This window comes from Apis mellifera, linkage group LG11 (assembly GCF_003254395.2).
Source record: "Apis mellifera strain DH4 linkage group LG11, Amel_HAv3.1, whole genome shotgun sequence".
Lineage (NCBI taxonomy): Eukaryota > Metazoa > Arthropoda > Insecta > Hymenoptera > Apidae > Apis > Apis mellifera.
This window is the reverse complement of record NC_037648.1, coordinates 9903566-9926375: the sequence shown is the minus strand read 5'-3', so window position 1 is coordinate 9926375 and position 22810 is coordinate 9903566. Positions and strand designations below refer to the sequence as shown.

Sequence of the window (22810 nt, the reverse complement as noted above, 5' to 3'; positions counted from 1 at the left end):
TTTTTTTTTATACTAAGTAAATAGTAACTACTATCTTATTTTTTTTTTTAAATAATTAAATAAAGTAAATATAATATTTATGAAAATTAATTATAATTACAATTATACAAATTATTTTTTTTTTATTTTTTTTTATTTAATTTGATACTATTTTCCAAAAACGAATTTCTCTATCACTTGTTGCACAAACATATGGTAATTTATAATGGCAAGTTATTCCACCTATTAATTTAACTTGGCCACAAATTATTTCTTGTTCAGTTCTTATATTTGTAACTTTTAATAAATTATCTGGTCTACCTATACTTGCTACAAAATTTTCATAAGCAGGAAAAAATTTTACTATTAAACCTCCTTCAATGTGAAGTGGTTTTGATTCCAATGGTGGACTGAAAAAAAAATTATTATTAAATATATAATTATTTGTTAACAAATTAGTTAAGTTTAAATAAATTTTTTATTCTATTACCTAGGTTTGGATATATCCCATAAAATTAGTTTTCCAGCTGCTATGGCTGCAACTTTTAATGGATTGGATCCCCAATCAATAGACATTAAGGGAACTATATCTGTATCCAAAGACATAATTGCTTGTTGACTTCGTACATCATACATGTGGATCAATCCATTTTTTTCACCAACAAGAAGTTTGCCAGATTTTTCAAAATGAAAATGTACACTCATTCCAGGAGATGTTAAGTAAAATGTAGATATACATTTTTCATTTTCTTTTACTGCCCAAAGCTTACATGTGTGATCATCAGATACAGAAGCCAATATTTCACCTTCAGTTTCATAACAAATTGAATTTATGTAATCCTTGTGTCCTTCCATCTTATTTAAAAAAAAAATATAAATATATTTTTTTATAAAAAATAAAAAATTCCATCTTTTTAATTTTTACCTCATATACAGTATTATCATTCATATCACTACTATATAATCTTATTTTGAAATCTGCTCCAGCAACACAAAATATTAAAACTCTTGGTACAACACTTAAAGAGGTTTCTGGACTCCAAGCAATAGCATGTGGTCTAGTATCATGACGAAATGTTCTAATAGGTTTATAAGCAATATCTTCTACTGCTTCATCTTCATCCTTATAAAATGATAATAATTATTTATTCAAAAATAAATTTTTTTCTAAATTTTTACATAAGTATATTACATAAAATATTATTAATTAATATTTATGAAAAATTAAAACATTTATAAAAAACTATTTTTTTTTGAAGATTATAAATTAAAAATTATAAATTATATATTATATATATTATTATTATATATATATTATTCAATTTTCTCTCTTTCATATAAACTTATACATTTTCAAATATAATTTATAAATTATATTTTTTTAAATTTTTATTATAAAAAATAATATAAAAGAACAATTATTAAATATATTATATGAGAAGTTCGTAATTTTAAAATTCAATATTCATATGTTATGAAATTTTACCTGGAATTTAATAGTACCGATAACAATTTCTTCAGCTAAAGCAATACAAATTAAATGTTGAGACCATTCATAAGGAGACAATTCAACACAATATATTTGTTTAGAAAAATGCAATTGAAATGTAGGTGGTGTAGTTAAAGCTTCGTCCATCATGTATTTGTATTATCGCTTTTAATATGTGGGGTGAACTCGTGTTACGATCAACAAAAGATCACCGGCATAACCTTTAAAATTTTCTATATTATATTATTTAGCAAATTATATTAATAATAATCTTTGCAGATATATATAATAAGTAAATGTTATAAATTTCTTACTTCGTTTATTAATTTTTTTCTAACGTTATTATGATAAATAATTATTTTCTAATTGTAATTATAATTCATATAAACATAAAAAACTTGCACGCGTTGTAAAGTCAGGTTAGGTTAAATTTAAACGGTCTAGATGGCAGTACGTATTTTGCGTATGCTATATGTAATCGTTCAACGTGCCGCATATCCCTCAGAAGCAAACTTCTTTGACTAAATATAAGATCGCCGCCGCGAGTTTTTGATTCCATAAGTGATCATCAGATATGAATTGACAAACCATAGTGATAAAATTCTTTTTAAACGTGTATCTTCGATCCGTCTCGATCTACGATCGCGTTACGAGGTAAGTGCCTTCTGTCAAGGCATGCTTACCAGGGCATGTTACGCATACTTTACAAGCTGCTTCACCTCATGTTTTTCTTGCATTGCAATTACGCGATTTTATATTATCTAATTTCTTTCCAAATATTTAAGAATCTTTGAAAATTTTTATAATATATCTAGTTTCGATATCTTTATGAATTATGTTTAATTTTATTTGCTATGTTTGTGAATTTTGAATTTTGAAAGAGTGTCATTTTATGAAATTTAAATATTTTTTTATAATTTTATTTTTTCAAAATTTTAATCATTTGGAAAAAATTTACGCGTAATTTATAAATATTAAACATTTGCTGATATTGAATTTGATGTATGTGTCGTATTTACAAAAGGATTTTAAATAATGAATAAAATGTTAATAGTTTTTATTATTTGAGGTAGAAATAGATAAATCAGTACATATATTTCAAAATTAATATATATATATATATATATATATATATATATATATAAATTATAAAAATTATAAGAAATGTAAATTAGATATTTAAAGAATTCTTAAAATCATTTTTTATATATTTATAAAATAATTATAAATTACAAATTATATTTTATTTTATGTAAGAATAATATAAAGAGATATAAATATAGAGTATAATATAAGAGATAAAAAGAATACATTTATAAATAATATTGTTTTTTTTTTATTTATCACATTTATTAATTATAATTATTATTTTTAATTACAGTATAGTAGATAGGAATGGAGTTTGGAGTGGGCAATGTTGCCCAAATATCAGCAGAACTTGCTCAAGTAGTAGAGGTGATGATGTCACCAAATGTTCCACAAGAGCAACGTTTAGAAGTATATAATGCTTGTGAACGTTTCAAGGAATCATCTCCTCTGTGTGCACAATGTGGATTATACTTAGCACAGAAAGCTCCAAACAGAAGTTCAGTAGTTCGACACTTTGGATTACAACTTATGGAACATTGTATCAAATATAGATGGACACAAATATCTCAATCAGAAAAAATATTTATAAAGGAAAGTGCAATGAAATTGCTTCAAGAAGGCACAGAACCATTATTGCAAGAAGAAGCTCATATTAAAGATGCACTTTCTCGTGTTGTAGTAGAAATGATAAAGAGGGAATGGCCACAACAATGGCCTACATTGCTTGCTGAACTTAGTCAAACTTGTACAAGGGGTGAAAGTCAAACTGAGTTGGTTCTTTTAGTATTTCTAAGACTTGTAGAAGATGTTGCACTTCTGCAAACATTAGAATCTAATCAAAGAAGAAAGGATATATACCAAGCACTTAATACAAATATGGCTGAAATTTTTAGTTTTTTTTTAAGATTAATGGAACAACATTTTTCAGAATTTCAAAAGAAAAATAGTTTAGGTTGTACTTCCGAAGCTGCAGCACATAGCAAAGTTGTACAAGTAAATATATTATAGAATTATTTATATTTTGATAATTATTTTCTGCAATTATATTTCTAAAATTAAATCATTTTTTTATGATAGGTAGTATTATCCACATTAACTGGATTTGTAGAGTGGATTTCAATTAATCATGTTATGGCAGAAGATGGTAGATTATTACAAATATTATGTCTTTTATTGGGGGATCCAATATTTCAATGCTCAGCAGCTGAATGTTTACTACAAATAGTAAATCGTAAAGGAAAAGCTGAAGATAGGAAACAGTTAATGATTTTATTTTCTGAAGATGCTTTGAGATATATTTATACAGCAGCAACTGCAGTATCACCTGTTACTGGAACAAATGAATTTCATGAAAATCATTATTTATTTTTAAAAAAATTAACACAGGTAAATTTTAATTTATCATATAATATATATATTATTAATTGCTTATAATAATATGATAAATAATAATTTTTAATTAAGGTATTAACTGGAATGGCAACTCAATTATGTACACTTTGGGGTAAAGATGACAGTTCGAATATTCGGCCAGCACATTTCAATATATTTCTAGATACTGTATTGACATTTACTATGTATTCAAGTTTAACATTAACACATATGGCAAATGCAATTTGGGTAATGCTATTTAAGCATGAACAAATAAAACAAGATCCATTGTTATTAACTTACATACCAAAATATGTAGAAAGTACAGCACCAAAGTTAATAAAAATAGCATATCCACAAGGTAGACAAGCTAATGGAATGAGCGCATATTGTCTTGCGGATTATGATTCAGTGGAAGAATTCAATGTTTTCCTTCATCGATTTCGGACTGATTTGTTGGAAGGATTTCGTCAAGCAACAATGGTAGCGCCTTTAGTAACATTTACTTATGTGCAACAATGGTTAACAGCTAAAATTACGAAAGGAATGGCGGATCTTCGATATCAAAGTGATCAAAATGATCTACAATATCTTGAATGGGAAGCACTTGCACAAGCTTTAGATTCTGTTGTATCAAGAATTCTTTTAATTAACGAACGACCAAGCGTACAAACTGGTCTTCAATTGTTAGAATTGTGCCTTGGTTATTCTCCTCAAGATCCTTGGTTATTATCTGCACTACTTTCTTGCATCAGTGCTCTTTTTGTATTCTTATCTATGTCAACTGGTTCAATGGCTATGCCAGGAGTAGCTATCCTACCTAGAGTTCTGGAAAAAATCTTTGCTGCTCTTGTATTTGAAGCACCTGGTGAAACAAAGGGTACTCGATCTAAAGCAGCAAAGAATGTAAGGCGGCATGCTGCTAGTCTCATGGTTAAAATTAGTCTGAAATATCCATTATTACTGCTTCCAGTTTTCGAGCAAATACATACAATGGTTCGAGAATTAGCAAGAGAACCTAGCCCTTTATCTAAAATGGAAACTACTTTATTATATGAAGCATTATTGTTGATATCGAATCATTTCTGTGATTATGAGAGACAAACTAGATTCGTTGCTGAAATAATTGGTGATGCATCAGCAAAATTCATTGCTCTTGGATCTGAATCATTTAAAGGACCACTTGAATTTATGAGATTTATAGGATTAGATCGACCACCAGTTGAAAATATTACAGAAGATCCGGCAGGTCAAAATCGAAGTGACTTAATGATTTGTATTTGTACGATATTGTGTGTTGTAAAGCGGTGCTCTATTCCCGATGATCCAGATCGTGCTGCAAGAGGCAGTTTTGTAGCTGCACTTAGCGAAAGTGGAAATCCAGTATATAGAAATCCTGCTACACCACATGTAATTCCTATATTGCCCACACTTTTTGCATTACTTAGAACAATGAATGCTTTATTCACGTCTACTGCTTTAGCAGCTTTGTCAGAGGTAATACAAATATTAATAATCTGCTTTTTCTTTTTTTTTTTAATGATTAATTGTATATTGTATAGAGGAATATATTAACATTTTTTTTTATTAGGGATATAAAAATGCTCATGAATTATTAGAAGCAGAAAAAGCAAATCTATTGGGTTTAAATACAACAAATGATAATGAACGCGCTTCTGAACCTGATCAGTCTTCAGTTACGGCTTTAGTCCGAATGCAATCATTTCTTAATACTATAAATGATTTGTGCTATCATATGTTAGGTAGTGGATGTCACATGATTGGAAGAGATTTCTACCAGTTACCTGGTTTAGCACCAGCACTTATCAATTCAGTTTTTTCTAATATGGAGGTAATTTTTTAAAATTCTTTTTCTCTTAAGTAGCAACATGATAAACTTTTCTATATTTGAATGATAATGTGTTTTTTTATCTTTTTATTTAGATGATCCCAGATTATAGATTGCGACCAATTATACGCGTATTCATGAAACCATTTATATATTCTTGTCCACCTGCATTTTATGAAAGTGTTCTTGTACCCGTTTTGGCTCATGTTTCTACACATAGTAAGATATTTTTATTTCCTTATTATTTTATTTATTATATTTATTTTTTATTTATATTTATTATATTTATTTTTTTTTTTAATAGTGTGCCAAAGATTGAGTGCAAAATGGCAATATATTGCACATCTTTACGAATCTGGTGGTTTAGATGAAGAAAATACTGATACACAAGAAGTTATTGCTGATATGTTAAATCGAAATCTAACAAGAGACTTTGTAGATGTATTGAAAGTAGCTCTCGTTGGCGGTGCTGCTAGTGATGCAACGCCTCCTGATACTATGGAACAAGATAGTAGTGGTATGGCCATAGATTTTCCTTCATCACGTGGAAATAGTATAGTTGCTGAAGTTGTTAGTGAGTTGGGAGCTGTAGTTCTTCGTCATCCGTCTACGTGCCATAGTGTTGTTTTATGTGTTTTAGGGTAATTCAAATATAATTATTTAATATTATAATATTATATTATAATAGTTTTATTTGATATTCATTCTGCAGCAATATTAATTTTAATCTTTTATTATTATTATTATTATTTCTAGAGCTTTAGCATGGAACGATTCAAATGCCAGTTTAAAAGCTACAATGTTAACTGGACCAGTTGTACGAGCATTAGCAGCTGATGGCAGTTTAACACCTGATATGGCTGCTCATATTATGGTAGCAATTCTTCAAGGTTTACAACTTCATGGACAACATGATGCCAATCAAGGCTCTCTTATAACTTTGGGTGCACAAGTTTATGAATGTCTACGACCTAAATTCCCTAATATTATTGAAGTAATGCAACAAATTCCGGGCGTTAATCTTACGGATTTGCAACGTTTCGATGAAAAAATGGCTGTAGTTAGTACTAAAGGAAATAAAGTTGAAAAAGGAAAAAAAGATCTTTTTAAAAAAATTACAAATCAGGTAAAATTTAAGTATATTTAAAATAGAAAGAATATATTAAAGGATATGAAGATAAAAAATATTATTTACAAATATATTATATATGTCTATTACAGCTTATTGGTCGAAGTGTCGGACAATTATTTCGTAAAGAAGTAAAAATAGACAATTTACCACGAATAGAAGTTTTTGGAAAGCAACAAGCGGTACGCGTAGATGAAATATCCGAGAACTCAACTGATAGCGGATTTGCAGCTTTATTTGCAGGACCCACGTAGCAGAAACTCCATTTACATGACCATTCTGCGTGCATATGGTCTGAATTAATAAATTGTAATAAATCATCGTGAAAACATTTTCCTACAACAAATTGAACTATATATATATATATATATAATGGGATCCTGCAATTGAAATAAGAAGATTTTATAGAGTAAGCTCGTATTAAATATAATGTTTCATCTTTAAATTATTCATAAGATTGAACGCATATATATACACAGTTTGGTAATACAATTTATACTTAATTACTTTATTTATATATCAAACAATGAATAAAGTTAAAAGAAAATACGCTTACACACGCGTTCAAAATCGATTATGAATAGTTTATAAGACAAAAAAAATTTAATATCTAGTTTTATTTGGGAAAATCTCTTATTTTTAATTCAGGACTTCAATACGCAAAAAAGTTAGTATTTCTTGAATATTCAGGGTGTGTAATAATGCATGCGTGCGTATGTGTATGTATGTATGTATGTATTGTATGCGTGATACGTATTCATACGTATATGTAACATAAAATATTAAAGAAGAGCATGCAGTACATATGAGACAAATATGAAGCAAATCTCTAGATTATTGAATAATTGTATATTAAGTCTTATGCATTTATTACTATTTCTTTGGATTTACATAAAATCTTTTGTAACAATGTAAAACAATGATTTTCAACGCGATGTGTAATACAGTTTTTGTAAACAATATTTCGCTAATGTATAATATAAAGATTGTTGATTTATATAAAACAATTTTACGATTTGGTACAAATATTTGTATTCGAATTGATTATAATTGTTTTTAATCAAGAGAAAAATGTGTCCATTTCTCAGCACTTTTTAAAAATATTGTTTCATATCGTATGTTTCATACGAATTTAGTTGTAAAAATTTTATTTGGGCATTTCGAAAGCATATAAAATAAGCTTTTTTAAAATATTTAATATTAAATATGTTTGGGCCATATTATTCCCATTAAATGCGATTTTTGTTTATCATTTAAAATTTACAAAAATTCAAATTAAATAGCATTTTAGATACTTATATGTAAATCAAACGTAATATTTCTATGTTTTGTTGTTACTTCTTTTTAATTTTTATTTTATTTTATTTTATTATTGTGAATAATGTAGCACATTGTAACTATCACATAAAAATGAATTAGTACTTTACACAATTGCCATTATATATCAAATAGTGACAATACTTTACATGAAATTGTAGATATTAATAATCATTTAATACATGACAATCATCATGGATTTAAAAATAACAATGTAGCACAGAATTTGTATGTCATACTACATGATAGAAACTGTGCTATTTAAAAGATTTATTACACTAGGTATAGAAAAAATTTAAATAATACCAGTGTCTTTTATTAATTGTATTTAAATGATAATTCAAATACTAAAATTTAATATTAAATTATATCATGTTATATATACAATCAATTTGCCTATCATATTAACATCACATGTGTTCTAAAATAAAATTCATAAAGAACTATATTTTGCAACAAAATACTATCGAGATTATCATAATAAAGTACAAGTTTTTAATAAACTTCAAATTTTATTACTAGTTAAACTAGTTACGCGTTAGAGTTTAACAATTTTTATTTAAAATACGCGACAATATGCACATTAAGATAATATTGAAATTAAAATATCAATACTCCTTTTATTTGCTTATACTTGTAACTATATTCCAAAAAGATTTCAAAATCTATTGATATATTTCAACATAAGTACGAATAAGACAATGTCAAAGTTCAAAACATATTTTGTATGTATATATGTATGCGTTTATAAAAATGAATATTAAATGATTTTCATGTATTGAACTTCTAAAAATTGTCTAAAGTACAATTGCAGTAAAATGCCAAAAAATATTTCATTATTTTTATATCATCTTATGTAGCTTTTTATCGATATTTTGAAAAAATGAAAATAAAACAGAATATTAGATTAAAAAAATAACAGAATGCTAATTTATACACTACGATTTTATTATTAATAAAATTGATAATCCATGCAATAAATTCTAAAACAATGTTAAAATATGATATATTAATAAATTTATTTTTTTTGTATTTAATTAAAATAGAATACAAGTTTTGCATGGAATTGTTGAGTACTAAATTTTCGAGAATTATAGTAACCTTAAAACAGAATTCTTACGTGTACTATGCGAAAAATTAATGAAAAACAATATTGAATAATTATTCTTAATTACAATAAATATAGAAACTTCACCATAACTTTTCGACCAAAGTCTTAAAAAAAGTTTTGAAACTTGAAGCACTTTATTATAATATTTACTACTTCACAAATAATTTGATATATTTTCAAGTTTAAATTGTAATATAAATAAATCTGATTAATTACTCGTGATATGAAATAAGCCATATAATATCATATGAATCGACAGAATTAATAAAACATTAGAAAGCTTTTTATACTTTGAAATAATTAATAATTGTCTAATATATAAGTCGCATATTTTATACTAGGAACTGTTGATGACGACCAAACTTGGTCATTTTATATGTTTATCCGTTCATTCGCATCGTTCATACGTTCGTTCATTCAGCACACAAACAATGAAGATGCGTATTATATTTGTCTCGATAGATTTTTCGCAAGAATTATTAAGAATTATTAAGAAAAAATTTGATTTCTTCAAATTGATTTGATTTTGTACTTTTTATAACGATAGATTTTGATAGGTCTCACACACATCTGATGTTCTTAAATTACGTAAAAAAATACAGTTAATTGTTTTGTTAAGAATAAATATCTTTAATGAGCGAGCAATTAAAGAATTAAGGTACGTTTTTATCGTATATAACGTTGGTGACACATTATATCATAAATTTGTATAATTCTTAACGAGATCGCTAGAAATCTGATCTCAAAAAGATCATATGCTTGATATAAGTGTAACGTGCAAACGATTAATTTTAATTTTATAAAGAATCAACATCACTATTAGAGACCTGAAAATGTTTAAGTGTTCGTTGTTATATTAATATCGTCTTTTTTCCCTATTAATAAAAATACATCCATATTATCTTTTCCCTTAACATAAACTTGACCACGTGGTTCGAATTCGTATCGTTCTGAAAGAACATCTAAAACATTCTTGGCCACTTGTATTCTTCCAGCGACTCCAGTCGAATCCATTCTAGATGCTATATTTACAGCATCACCCCAGATATCATAATATAGCTTCGTTGCTCCGATTACACCAGCAGTTACGTCGCCATAATTAAAGCCAATTCTCAAAATTAATTTAAAACCTAATAAATCTCGATTGAAATCATTTATTACTTTATGCAATGTCATAGCAAAATCTATTAATTGAAACAGATGCTTATATTCATGTTCATTTTGTTGTCTAACTTGTGGATTTAAACCACTTGCTGCCATGAATGTGCTACCAATAGTTTTTATCTTTTCTACATTTGAAAATTCCGGTTTTTCTAATAATTCGTCAAAGTCACCAATGAGTTCATTAAGCACACGCAAATATTCTTTACCACCCAAATAAGACTCATCATAAAGTTCATTAAAGTTTACTATGCTCGCAAAAATGATCCCCACAGCTTTATGATTTTGTGAATATTTAGCAGTAGTTTTTAATTGATCAGCAACATATTTTGGTATAATGTTATGTAAAAGCCAATCAGCTTGATTTTTCATAGATTGTACACGAGTTTTATCTCGAGCAGCTACTGCATTTCCGTGAAAGCTTAATCGATAACTAATTTCAAATTCACGATTTAAAAACCAAACTAACAAAAGTAAAAGTATCATATCTAAAAAAATCTCGGAATTGTATAATCTTTCATGATATCTAATTTCTGTCTCTTGTTGACTTATAAGAGCAATCTTCGTAGAATTTATCTTTGTAGAATTTAATAAGAAATCAGGAATATTATTGAATATTTTCTTTATAATGGTTTCATTAGATTGATTCCTGATTAAATCAATAATATTTTTATCTATTGAGAATTGTGAATAATTTAATGTCTTATTAATGAATAGATTACCGAGATTTTCTTGATCATATGACAAATGATTCATTATAAAATAAAGAAATAATACACCCATAAATGTTACTAAAAAATTCTTCATCCAACAATTAAGTTGTGTAAAATTACAAAAATGGACTAAACTAATAAAAATTAAATAACCATAATAATATTCAAAATTATTCAAATTATGAAAATTACTACACGTATAATTAAGAAAAATAGATGTAATCGGTAAGCCGACTAAAATTGCACCGCAAATATGCCAAGGATACCATTGTGAAAAAAATTTAAATATTTGTTGTGTTAATGTTGAATGAATCATATTTGGATATAAGAGTTGACGAACACAAAGTAACACTGCTATAATTTGAATAGTAGTAGCACATACAAAAAAGATCATATAATATAACGTTGGATCGCAAAGTAAAAAGAGTGAAATTGTGACGGCAGTGTAAATCAATGCCGATATTAGAATATCAAAATATGTATTGAATCTCGAGGTAGCCAGAGTAGGTGGATTTCCACTGATACATTCATTAACCTTGTGAGCATTTTCTCTGTATTCTTTTTCCATTTCTTTATTTTTGAAAAAGAGAGTCAAACTCGAAAGTGGTGGTTTCACGAAGTATGATCGTTGAGAACTTACATTATCTTGAACGCACCTTCGTGAAAAATAAAATTATACGAACTATTTTATATTTTTTAAAATATGTAAGTTAAAGTTATTTACCTAATTAATTGTAGATCAGATTGTTTTCTTAATTTATGAAAACATGCACCAAAAGTGTCTGTAACTGCTGGAGGAAATGGATATGGTACCGAAGACGATGGCTCATGAGCAGAATTTAATGTCGAACTAGAAGTATAATATCCACTTACTCTATGTGCCAATAAATCTCCTTGAGCCATGCCGTTCATCAAAAATAACTAAAATATGAAAATTAACTGCAGGAAAAAGGGAACATGTTGACTACTGTGAGAAATATAGTATTAAAGAATACTTTTATTTATAATTTCTATTATTATTTATAATATAAGTATACCTGTTGCTGTATACTACTACGTCTGCTATTACTTCTAATTCCCGAATCTTTCCTACTGCACATAGAAGAGGCACGACTAAGTGACTCTTGACCAGATAATAAAGGACTAGAAGGTACAGGATTTGGATCCATTTCAATCTCACTTTGAGATGTATTCTGCAAAAAAATACAACTTATATATGAATGAGATAATGCAATTGAAAATTAAAATAAAACTTTTATCGATGCGATTTTGACCTGCCTAAATCCATTACGATCTTCATATGATTGAGATTCAGTTTTTGATTGTTCGGCAATAATTGCTTTGGCTTCTTCCATTTCTAGAGGTGTCATTTCTTCAGTAGTTCGTTGTCGTTGTAAATATTTCCATGGTTTGTTTCGTATCTTTTTCTTTCCATAACTGGCAACAGATATCGGACTTTTATTTGCATTTTCTTTTTCATCTGTGATATCAGTATCTCCGTTTTCGGAATCTAGAATACTTGGCAAAGAGTTTGCTTTCATTCTATAATTACTTGTATTAGTAACCATATGGAGGTAATGATATTTCAATTTAGATTGACTATTACAAGAGGCCACACGGTGACGCGATTGCATTAAAGGCGATATACTTGTTGGAGATGTTATATTCATTATAAATTGATTGGTAAAATCTGATTTTCTACCTTTAATAAAATAAGTTTTAATACCTGTAATATAAAATATTTTTCTTTTAATTATAATTATAAAATTAATGAAATACAAATTAAATATACGTTAATTATAATTATTAATATTATAGTAATAATATTAATACCATTTATTAAATCTCCTTCTTCTGTAAGGTATCGATCATTGAGAAAATTCAAAGTTTTTTCACTTAGATGAACTCTTCCTGGTTTTCCTGTGCTTTCTAGTTTATTTGCTAAAGTTACATCATTAGACCAAACATCGAATTTAAATCTTTTAGTACCTACAATTCCACATAATACAGTTCCAGTATGTACTCCAACTCTCATATTAACACCTTCCCTTCTTTCAATATCAAATTGTTTTATAGCTTCTATCATAGCTATTAAAGTATATTATAAATTATTTTTTTATGTAAATATTTCACTCCTATAATTTAATGAAAAAAAAAAATATACCTAATCCCATTTCAATACAACACTTTGCATGATCAGATCTTGGTTCTGGACATCCACTTACGCAATAATAACAATCTCCTAATGTAGAAATTTTTTCACATCCATGATGTTCACATAAATCATCAAATCTTTCAAAAAGATCATTTAAAATGCCTACTAATTCTTCTGCAGTCTTATTTGAACTCATTCGTGTAAATCCAACAATATCAGCAAATAAGATACTAACATTTTCCATTGAATGCATATTAAATGGTCGAAACAATGAGCGAATATCTGTATTATTGGACGGTATCGAACCTTTTTTTAAAGAGTCCTCTCGTTCTCTTTCGCATTCTCTTTCTTCCATTAACCAATCTGCGACTTTAGGCGGCATTACTGAATGAATCATTTTCTCTTTAAGTTGCTTTTCCATTTCAAGTTGACGCCGAACTAATAACGATTGTCCGACTTTCATAAATGTACCACGCATTCTTACAAAAGTCATTATTAAAATATGTATACCTATCAGATGAATGCAGATCTGCATTAAGATTCTTATTCCAAGACTCGTAGAAAAATAATCATCCGAAAATGATTGATTAGATATGTTGCTACTTAAGAAATAGTTTGACATGTCATCATTTTTATGAGTTAATATATTTTCTTTAAATATTGAAGTTATATTGTTTATACCTTTGGAGATTAAATTATTAGATGAAGTATTCATAGTAGAGTTAATAGTAGTTGACATTATAGTAGAATTTAAATTTTTAAAAACATTTGTATCATTCAAAACGCCAGATATCTTTTCAATTATATTTTCTTGATTTGATTTCATTCCAAAAGCAGATAACATTTTTGGATCTTGTGAATATGATATTATTTTCACATTTGCAGTTGTAGATTCGTTGTTATCATGCATCACATTAGAAAATTGACTATTAGTAAAATTTTTCAAAGAAGAGTACATAGCTGCTGATATTCTGCTATAATTTATTGTGGCATTATTTTCTTTTGAAGTATTTAGTAGAAAATTTTCACTAAAAAATTTTTCTCTTGCATTTTTTGTACCATATAAATAAGCAGTCAAAAATTCAAAAAGAAAAGAATAAATCATTGATATTCCCACACAAGCATATAGTGGCATTGGTAAGACAGTATATATCAATAATAAAATCTCAGAACATAGTGCAAAATGTCCGACTAGAGTTAAGCCATCTATATAAGGTGGTACTAATGTAAGAAAAAGTAAAGATAAAATGCAAAGCATAGATGCAATTCCTAATGAAATTGGTAACACATAACTTTTATAATAATCTGTATATGTTAGATATAAAACTGCTGTTACCATTGTTCCAACAATAATAAAAACTGTTACTATGGCTGGCCATGTTGTAGTATTGTATTCTGTTCCAATTATAACAAAATATACCAACCATGATAAAGAAACCAGTAAGATATATTTTAGAGCATACCTGAAATATATTTACTATTAAAATTAACATGATATTTATCATTAAAATTAATAAACAGATATAATATAATATTATATTATTATTTATACCGGAATCTTAATCTAATTTGTGGAAAGGCACTTCTTTTAAATTGTTCTTCTAATATTTCTGAATCAAATCTGGGATTCCACCAAGATCTTGGTGCTGCACGTTCAAATGGTACTGGAAGGCTAATTCCACAACATCCAAGTCCTTGTCCACTATGTGCCAAGTATGTTTGTATATATGGAGCTAAAGATATATGAATTTCATCTGCAGTATCTTCACTATCATTTTTAGCTCTTGTAAAACTAACAGAAGAGCTTCGTTTTCGATTTAAAGGAGAAGTCATATTTGAAATTCAAATTGCACTAAAATCATTATACATAATGTAAATTTATTGTAAATTATGTAAATTAATGTAAAATCATTACACATAAAGTAAACTTATATTTAATAATAATATAAATTAAATTATAATAATTTATAACTTATTAAATTATAAATATAATTTATAGATTAAATATAAAAAATAATTTTTTATAATATAAAAAAAATATAATTATTTAACAAATATATTATATAATTCAATTAATATCACAAAATATATAAAATATTTAAATATATATTTTATTAATATATTATTACTTATTACTTTTTATTAAAAAATTTTATTAAAAAATAATGATTTCAAATAATAATAAAAGTTTCGAATTTATATTTTTTGTATAATTATTTTGCAATACAAATAAAATTATAAAGAATAAATTTCATAAAAAAACTTATTTAATTATCGAAAAGGTGGTTATAGAATATTTATTTCAAATGACAGCATGGTTTTTAACTTTATCAGTATAATATAATATTATAATAAAAATAAAATATACGTTTAAAAATAATATTTTTATGATTAAAAAACTTACAACTATTCAATTCACCTTGGTTACTGGCGAAATCGCCACAAAACTAAGAAAATCATCCTCCCCGCTAACATCGGAGGTTCTTCCTGAAATCAGCTCTCTTTAAAAAATGCCATTTTAATTTTCGTTCTATTAGTATGATATTCTCAGCATTAGTGAGAAAATTTAATGTTATATATTTCACTCTAATTAATTAAATTTTGTGCAATTAATTTAATATTATATAATGTTAAAAATTATTGTTTAAACGTTTCAAATTTTCTTTTCCGCAATGCATCATAGCCATCTTGAATCTATCGATGACAGCGCCCACAATTAAAAAGCATATACGTTAAAAATTTAATGTTTGTCAGATAATAAGTTGAATTGAGCATTAAAGAATTCGATGTTAATTATGAGAAAATATTTAATGCAAAATTTAAGACATTGTAATATAAAACAATAAAATATTTTTATAAATAGAAAAAAAAAGAAGATATTTTTATATTATAATAGAGAATACAAATATAATTTTTAATTAATAAATAATTCATCTTATAAGATATTTCTTAATTGTTTTCAGAATGATATATAAATATTTATAATAGAATTTTAAAAAAGAAAATCTTTTTACTTTCTTGATTTTATCAACTTTTAATATATTTCTTAAATAATAAGAGAATATTTAGATTTTTCACGATCAGTAAGTTAGAAAGGAACTACATTATAGACTAGATATGAATCTTACATCTGTAATCAATGAAGTATAAAATTTCAAAAGATAATATGATAATTTTATATCATTTGTTTAGTATTAAATAAGATATAAGATATAAACAAAGAGAACAAATAAAAGGAAAAAGACAGAGAGTAAAAAATTGGAAATCAGCGCCATCTCTAGAATATCAGAAAAATCTTATTAAGGGTAAGGTAAAGTAGAATAAAAATTAAGAATCAATACCATCTTTGAATAGTGAAAACATCTTTCTAAAAGCACTCAGTAATAATATTCAATTATTATTCTATTTGAAAATTTTATTCTTTTTGAAAAAAAATAACTTACTCAAAAAATAGCACTGATGGTCACTTATTTATTCTTTTTCTATTATTTATTATTCTCTCTTTATATATGTATTGTATTTTATTATTTAATTCTTTAATTTGAAAAAAATATAATCTTATTTTTAAAAATATAATCTATAATATGTTAGTTTTTATTAAAGAACTAATTTATATATTAATATTAATGCATTATAATCGAGAATAGTAGAGATTAAAAATAAATTATAAGTAAAAATCGAATAAAATAAAAAATAAATTATAAATAATATGTAGAATAATATCTTTCATCATTAAATTTTTAAAAATAATAATAATTAGAATAATTGCAAAATAAAATTTATTTTTAATATTCTATTAAAAAAACAGTTTTTTAATATATTATATAATTATAATATATAAAAAAATACAGAAAATAACAAGGAATCATCATTTTAATTATTTGTTTTAATTATAATCATTATTATTATTGTAATTTACTTTCAATGAGACAGGATAATAAATGTATTAAATATTACATTTATTTTTTGTTAATAATTATTATATATATTATATATTACATGATCAACATATCTTCTTAACAGGAATGAATTTCATTCGAACTGGATTTTCTAATCGCAATACAATGCCCGAAACAAAAGTTACATCCTTAAGATAGTCGATAGGTTCGAAATAGTAATTGTATAAAAGAAGACCTAAATATGTTTTTAATTCGAGCATGGCAAATCGTTGTCCTACAAGATAAAAATATTATATATATTATTAAATTTATATAAAAAATAAAATATTTTATTTTATGAAAATTATATATATATAATATTCACAAAAACTTACATTTAGAAATTACAAACTTATAATTTAGAAATTATAAAAATTCATTCTCAACTAATAATATTCAGTAATTTAGTTTTTTTTTTCATTCAAAAAAATATTAAAATTAAATAAAAATAAATTCAACTTTTAACATACTCATTTTTTTACTTATCAATAAAAAATTTATTTTTCTAAATTTAAGAAATTTTTCACACATCCTTGTATATATAAAGATACTGTTTCATAAATATTTATTGGAATGTGAAATTCTTACCAATGCAATTTCGTGGTCCAGCACTAAAAGGTACGTAAGCATATGGATGTCGTTTTTTAGAATTTTCAGGTAAAAATCTATCCGGATCAAACTTATTTGGATTCGGCCAAAACTTTGGATCTCTATGAGTATCAAATATGTTCACGTTAATTATAGTATTCGAAGGTATTTCATAATTACCTAAAAATGTAATATATTTCTTATAATTATATATAAAAATTAAGAATAAATAATTATTAAGAATAAAATTTTTATAAGAAAAGAAAAAATTAAGCATAATTATTTTAGTATATAATTTTTGTATTCACTTAATTTTACACTCGTTTCCAGTTTACGCGAAATTCGTGGTACGCTTGGAAAAAGACGAAGAGATTCTTTAATACACCTTTCGAGATACGGAAGATTTTGAAGAACAGTTATATTTAATTTTCCTCCATTTTCTTCTATTGCGGCTTTTATTTCAGCCCTTGCTCGATCCTTTGATAAACAATTATAAATAATATAATAAATAATTAGTAAATAATATAAAATAGTAAATAAATAATAAATAAATTACCTGAATCTCTTTATGTTCAGCTAAAAGCATTATAGAAAAGCAAAAAGATATAGCTGTAGTATCGTGTCCCTATTTAATATAAATTTCTGTTTTATTATCATTCGAAAAATTGTTTACATTCCTATAATATAAAAATATTATACATACTCTAAACATAAATGTATCAACTTCTTCTCTAATTCCTTCATCATCTATTTTATTATTTCGATGAGCTTCTATTAATAAATCAAGCATAGCGAGTCTTTTTCTGCGAACTATAATAAATAGAAATAAATAGAAAAAAATAGACACGTTTTGCATGCTAATCAATAAATATATCATATATATATATATATATATAACATATCATATATTTACTTCTACAGTCATTATAATCATTATTATTATCATTTTCATTTATATTCTCATGAAAATCATTTAAATATCGACCGTTCGTTTTATCGTGATATTCTTTTCGTTCTTGAATTATCTATAAACATATTATCAAAATATTATTATGTAAAAAATATAATATTAAAATTGTAAAAAACAATAAATAAAAAAAATTTTTTACTATAAATAATATGATTAAATTATGGTACAAAATCATATTCATAATAAAAATTACCTTTCGCGTAAAATTATGCAATATTTTAAGTAATTTAGATTGTTGCCATCCTTCAGGAGAAAGATTAAAGAAGAAATCATAATAAAACCAAGGTTTTACAATTCTAAAATGATATAGATATTTACATATAAATATTTATATATATAACCAATAAAAATTTAATATGGTATAATAATTAGAGATAATATAATATAAAAATTATTTATTACCTATTGGCGAAAATACAACCCATATTATATACAGCTTTACGATATTCATACTGAAACTTTTCTTTATTTTTTAATGAGGTTCCCATTGCAGTTTCTAAAAACAATTAAATAATTTTTAAAAATCTAGTTAATCCAATTTTTTTTAATTAATTAAAATATATCTCTATTATAATAATAAATGTTTTATTATTAAAACAAATATGAAAAATGATATTTTCTAATTTTAATATTTTCTAAAAAAAGATTCATTTTAAATTAAATTTTCATTCAACAAAATCTTTCATTATTATAATTATCCAAATAATAGATAATGTTTCATAATTTACCACATATCACATTTAATGTGTGTTCGCTAGTGAGTTGCAATAAATTTTCCACGAAAATTCCTTCTTCACTCTCTAATGTTTTAATTAAGCGTTCAGCATCCTCTATAAAAATATCAACAAACTGTCGAAGCACATTAAAATGAAAAGCAGATGTCAATATCTTTCTGCGAACGTGCCACTTATGACCTGCAAGAAATCAATAAAGTATATTTACTTATTTACTTTTCTCCGTTTGTCATTTATAATGTAGCAAAAAAAAAATGATTAAACTCTCAAATAAATTTATCAAAAATTAAAAATATTTCATAATCCAACAAATGAAAGAAGAAAAAAAATATAATAAATAAAAAAAGAAATAAAATATACCTGAACTAGTAAGAAGTCCAGTATTGAACCAAGGCTTTAAGTATTTGTAGCCAAAACCTTTTTTAGTAAATTTAATATTTCCAAGAATTGTCTAGATGATGAAAAGAAAATAATGATTCTTTATTCTCTCACCTACGTAAGTTGACATTTTGCGTAAAAAATTCAACAGTATTTAATTTTTTCTTATATCATTATGTATCTTATATCTATAAATATTCTTATAATTTTAATTTGGAATTATAAAAGAATGTGGATTTTGTTTTGAATGTGGAATGTGAATGTGGAATTTATGTTAATTAAAATTATATTAATTAAATTATATATTTTTTAAAATATTATATTTCAAGAATTATTTATATCCAATTTTTTTTTCTAATTACCTCAATATCATCCGGATGACAAATATGAACATATGCTTCCAAGAAAGTCCACATTCTATAAATTGGATAATATTGTTTGCTTAATTGTGTCAAAAATTTCCAAAGCTCACCTACAATAAGTATAAAGTAAATGAATGTTAATAATATTAATTCTATATTTATAAGTGAAATTCAATGAAATCGTTAAACTTAAAATTAAAATAAAATCAATTTAAAGAAAAATAAAATTTTTCTTCCTACTTGGAGAAATGTTATGAAAAGTAGGAATATTTCCAAGAATTGGTAATGGCTCAGGTCCTGGTATCAAATTTATCATTTTTCCAAATTTTCTATGATGTAATAGAAAATAATGTAGAGTGGCCAAGAGAAATATAAAGAACAATATTGCAGAAATCATTTTCTTAAAATTTCAACATTCAATTCCAATTGATATTCCAATTTTTTTTTTACGCTTCTCTTATTAAATCTGTTAATAATATAGATATATATATAAAATGCGATTATTTTAATATATATTTATTATTCTTTAATAATATATATTTCAAACTTCATTAACAAATTTCATTCATTCATAAATTGTATTGGATATATTTTTCATTAATGTTTTTTTAAAAAATTTATCATAATTATTTGCTTTATATAAAAGAAAAATTTTCTCGTTTTTTCGTTATATAATTCAAAACATATATAAGTGTAAGTATAAATTTAATTGAATTATCAGAAAATATTATACCAATTTTTTTTTATTTTATATATATTAACATTAATCGAAAAATATATGAAATCGTATATTTCAAATTATATTTTTATATTTATTGATAAAATGTTATCTCTAAATATCTCTTATTTAAATATCTTTATTAAAAATAAAAAAATAAAAACATAAAAATATAAAGCATCAATTGTTAAATTACAAATATTAGCATTAAATACAATTAGATTATAATAAAAATAAAAAATTTAGTAATATGCGCTTTGTTGAATTTATCAGTATATCTATAACGTGAATTGTATGAAACAAAAAAATATGATTACGTATATTTTGTAAGTTTTTGTATACTCAAATTTTGCATAAATATTCTATTTATCAAATTAAATTATTTGTTTTTATTATTTTTTTTTATAAAATTCTTTACATAAAATATGTAAAATAACTTACAAACATTTTTAAAAATTTTTAAAAATAAGTTTATAAGAATTATTTTAAAATTAATATTTAATATATTAATAATATTAACAATAATGATATATAATTATGCACTGTTTTCAAATTCATATTGAAATCTATAAATTAAAATAATATAATCAATTACTTACCCTTTTTCTTTCAATATAATAATAATTTTGGATTTAAGATTGAAGATTTAAGGAAAGGGTCAGACTAAAGGAATTACTTGTCACTCACTGCAAAGCAAATCAATCTTAAATGAAAATGAGAAGAGGGTATGCAATTATTCCCACCACATCAAATCTATCCAAGAAGATATGTTATTGTCGGATTTCTCGTATGGCATTGATTTTTAACCAATGTAAATTTGGCTTACGATATTGAAAAGCAAACTTAATAATAGATAATAGAATGCAAACGAATGCAAGTTTGGATTACGATTATAAATTACAATAAAAATTGAATAAAAAGCAGAATATCAATATCAATAAAAGAAAAAAAATATCAAAAAGATAAATTAATCATAAATTGTTCATTTTAATATTGCATGATTAATTCTTTAATTTTACAATAAAAAAAACTGTCCATTTTTTTATTCTTTCATATTCATTTATTTATATTTTATTTATATTTTATTATTTATTTATATTTTATACATTATAAGTAAAATTTTATAAGAAATAAAAAAGTCAAAAAATTTGTTTTCTCTCAAAATATAATTAATTTCATATGATTTCATATTAATCATATGATATTGATTGTTTTTAAATATTGAATCAAAATAAGTCAATTTTTTTTTTTAACTTTTTATTCAATATTTATATATTTTTTATCAATATTTTATCAATATTATTGTCAGTTATCAATATAAAGTTATAAAATAATTATAATTGTGGAAAATTAATAAAAATTCAACAATTTATACCAATAAATATTATGTTAAAATGAAATATATTTAAATGATTTTTAAAAAAAAAATGTTTCTTTATTTTCGTTCTAAATATAGATAATAATATTTAAATATATTTAAATAATATTTAAATTTCGTTATAAATATATAATATCTAAATATTAAATTTATTATTTATATTTATTTAAATTTCAAATATTAACATTTTAAACCTAATGTAAATAAAAATATAATATTACATCATATTTTATCATATTTTTTTATTTATTTTATTTCTTTTTAATATGAACATTGTATTATATATGTTATATAGTAATCATCATTGTAAGTTTTGATAATTTAATCAAAGTATATATTTTTCTTCATTATTATCAATATAATTTATTGAATCAATATAAT

The 22810-nt window shown here is 24.4% G+C and overlaps 4 protein-coding genes across 6 annotated transcripts; 1 reads left to right on the top strand and 3 right to left on the bottom strand.

The window, feature by feature from the left end:
* Window positions 1–102: 102 nt before the first annotated feature.
* On the bottom strand, window positions 103–1924 carry LOC413343 (nucleoporin Nup37). Of its 2 annotated transcripts, none has more exons than XM_396788.6 (5): window positions 1783–1924; window positions 1466–1689; window positions 905–1102; window positions 470–834; window positions 103–389 (listed from the first exon to the last, which is right to left on the bottom strand). In XM_396788.6, exons 2-5 carry the CDS (start codon window positions 1616–1618, stop codon window positions 137–139), a joined length of 969 nt encoding a protein of 322 aa, XP_396788.3. In that variant the 5' UTR covers window positions 1619–1689; window positions 1783–1924; the 3' UTR covers window positions 103–136. The 2 variants fall into 2 exon arrangements, with proteins under 2 accessions (XP_396788.3, XP_006564431.1); XM_006564368.3 differs by having other exon boundaries at window positions 1466–1701; window positions 1783–1920.
* On the top strand, window positions 1867–8976 carry LOC413344 (exportin-5). Its single transcript, XM_396789.6, has 9 exons — window positions 1867–2122; window positions 2850–3550; window positions 3635–3943; window positions 4022–5425; window positions 5520–5780; window positions 5873–5996; window positions 6082–6418; window positions 6534–6903; window positions 6999–8976. The coding sequence occupies exons 2-9, from the start codon at window positions 2864–2866 to the stop codon at window positions 7158–7160; spliced, it is 3654 nt and encodes a 1217-aa protein (XP_396789.2). The 5' UTR covers window positions 1867–2122; window positions 2850–2863; the 3' UTR covers window positions 7161–8976.
* A 773-nt stretch (window positions 8977–9749) lies between these two features.
* LOC552535 (adenylate cyclase type 9) lies at window positions 9750–16090 on the bottom strand. 2 transcript variants are annotated; one of them, XM_026443915.1, is made up of 8 exons: window positions 15768–16090; window positions 14916–15215; window positions 13373–14826; window positions 13042–13296; window positions 12483–12934; window positions 12246–12401; window positions 11933–12129; window positions 9750–11864 (listed from the first exon to the last, which is right to left on the bottom strand). In XM_026443915.1, exons 2-8 carry the CDS (start codon window positions 15194–15196, stop codon window positions 10172–10174), a joined length of 4488 nt encoding a protein of 1495 aa, XP_026299700.1. In that variant the 5' UTR covers window positions 15197–15215; window positions 15768–16090; the 3' UTR covers window positions 9750–10171. The 2 variants fall into 2 exon arrangements, with proteins under 2 accessions (XP_026299700.1, XP_026299701.1); XM_026443916.1 differs by having other exon boundaries at window positions 15783–16090.
* Window positions 16091–17325: 1235 nt separating this feature from the next.
* LOC413833 (cytochrome P450 4C1) lies at window positions 17326–21850 on the bottom strand. The gene is made up of 13 exons (XM_006564367.2): window positions 21651–21850; window positions 20574–20799; window positions 20334–20443; window positions 19954–20044; window positions 19588–19773; window positions 19262–19355; window positions 19053–19155; window positions 18803–18914; window positions 18593–18699; window positions 18446–18514; window positions 18198–18366; window positions 17890–18069; window positions 17326–17536 (listed from the first exon to the last, which is right to left on the bottom strand). Exons 2-13 carry the CDS (start codon window positions 20728–20730, stop codon window positions 17367–17369), a joined length of 1548 nt encoding a protein of 515 aa, XP_006564430.1. The 5' UTR covers window positions 20731–20799; window positions 21651–21850; the 3' UTR covers window positions 17326–17366.
* Window positions 21851–22810: the final 960 nt, after the last annotated feature.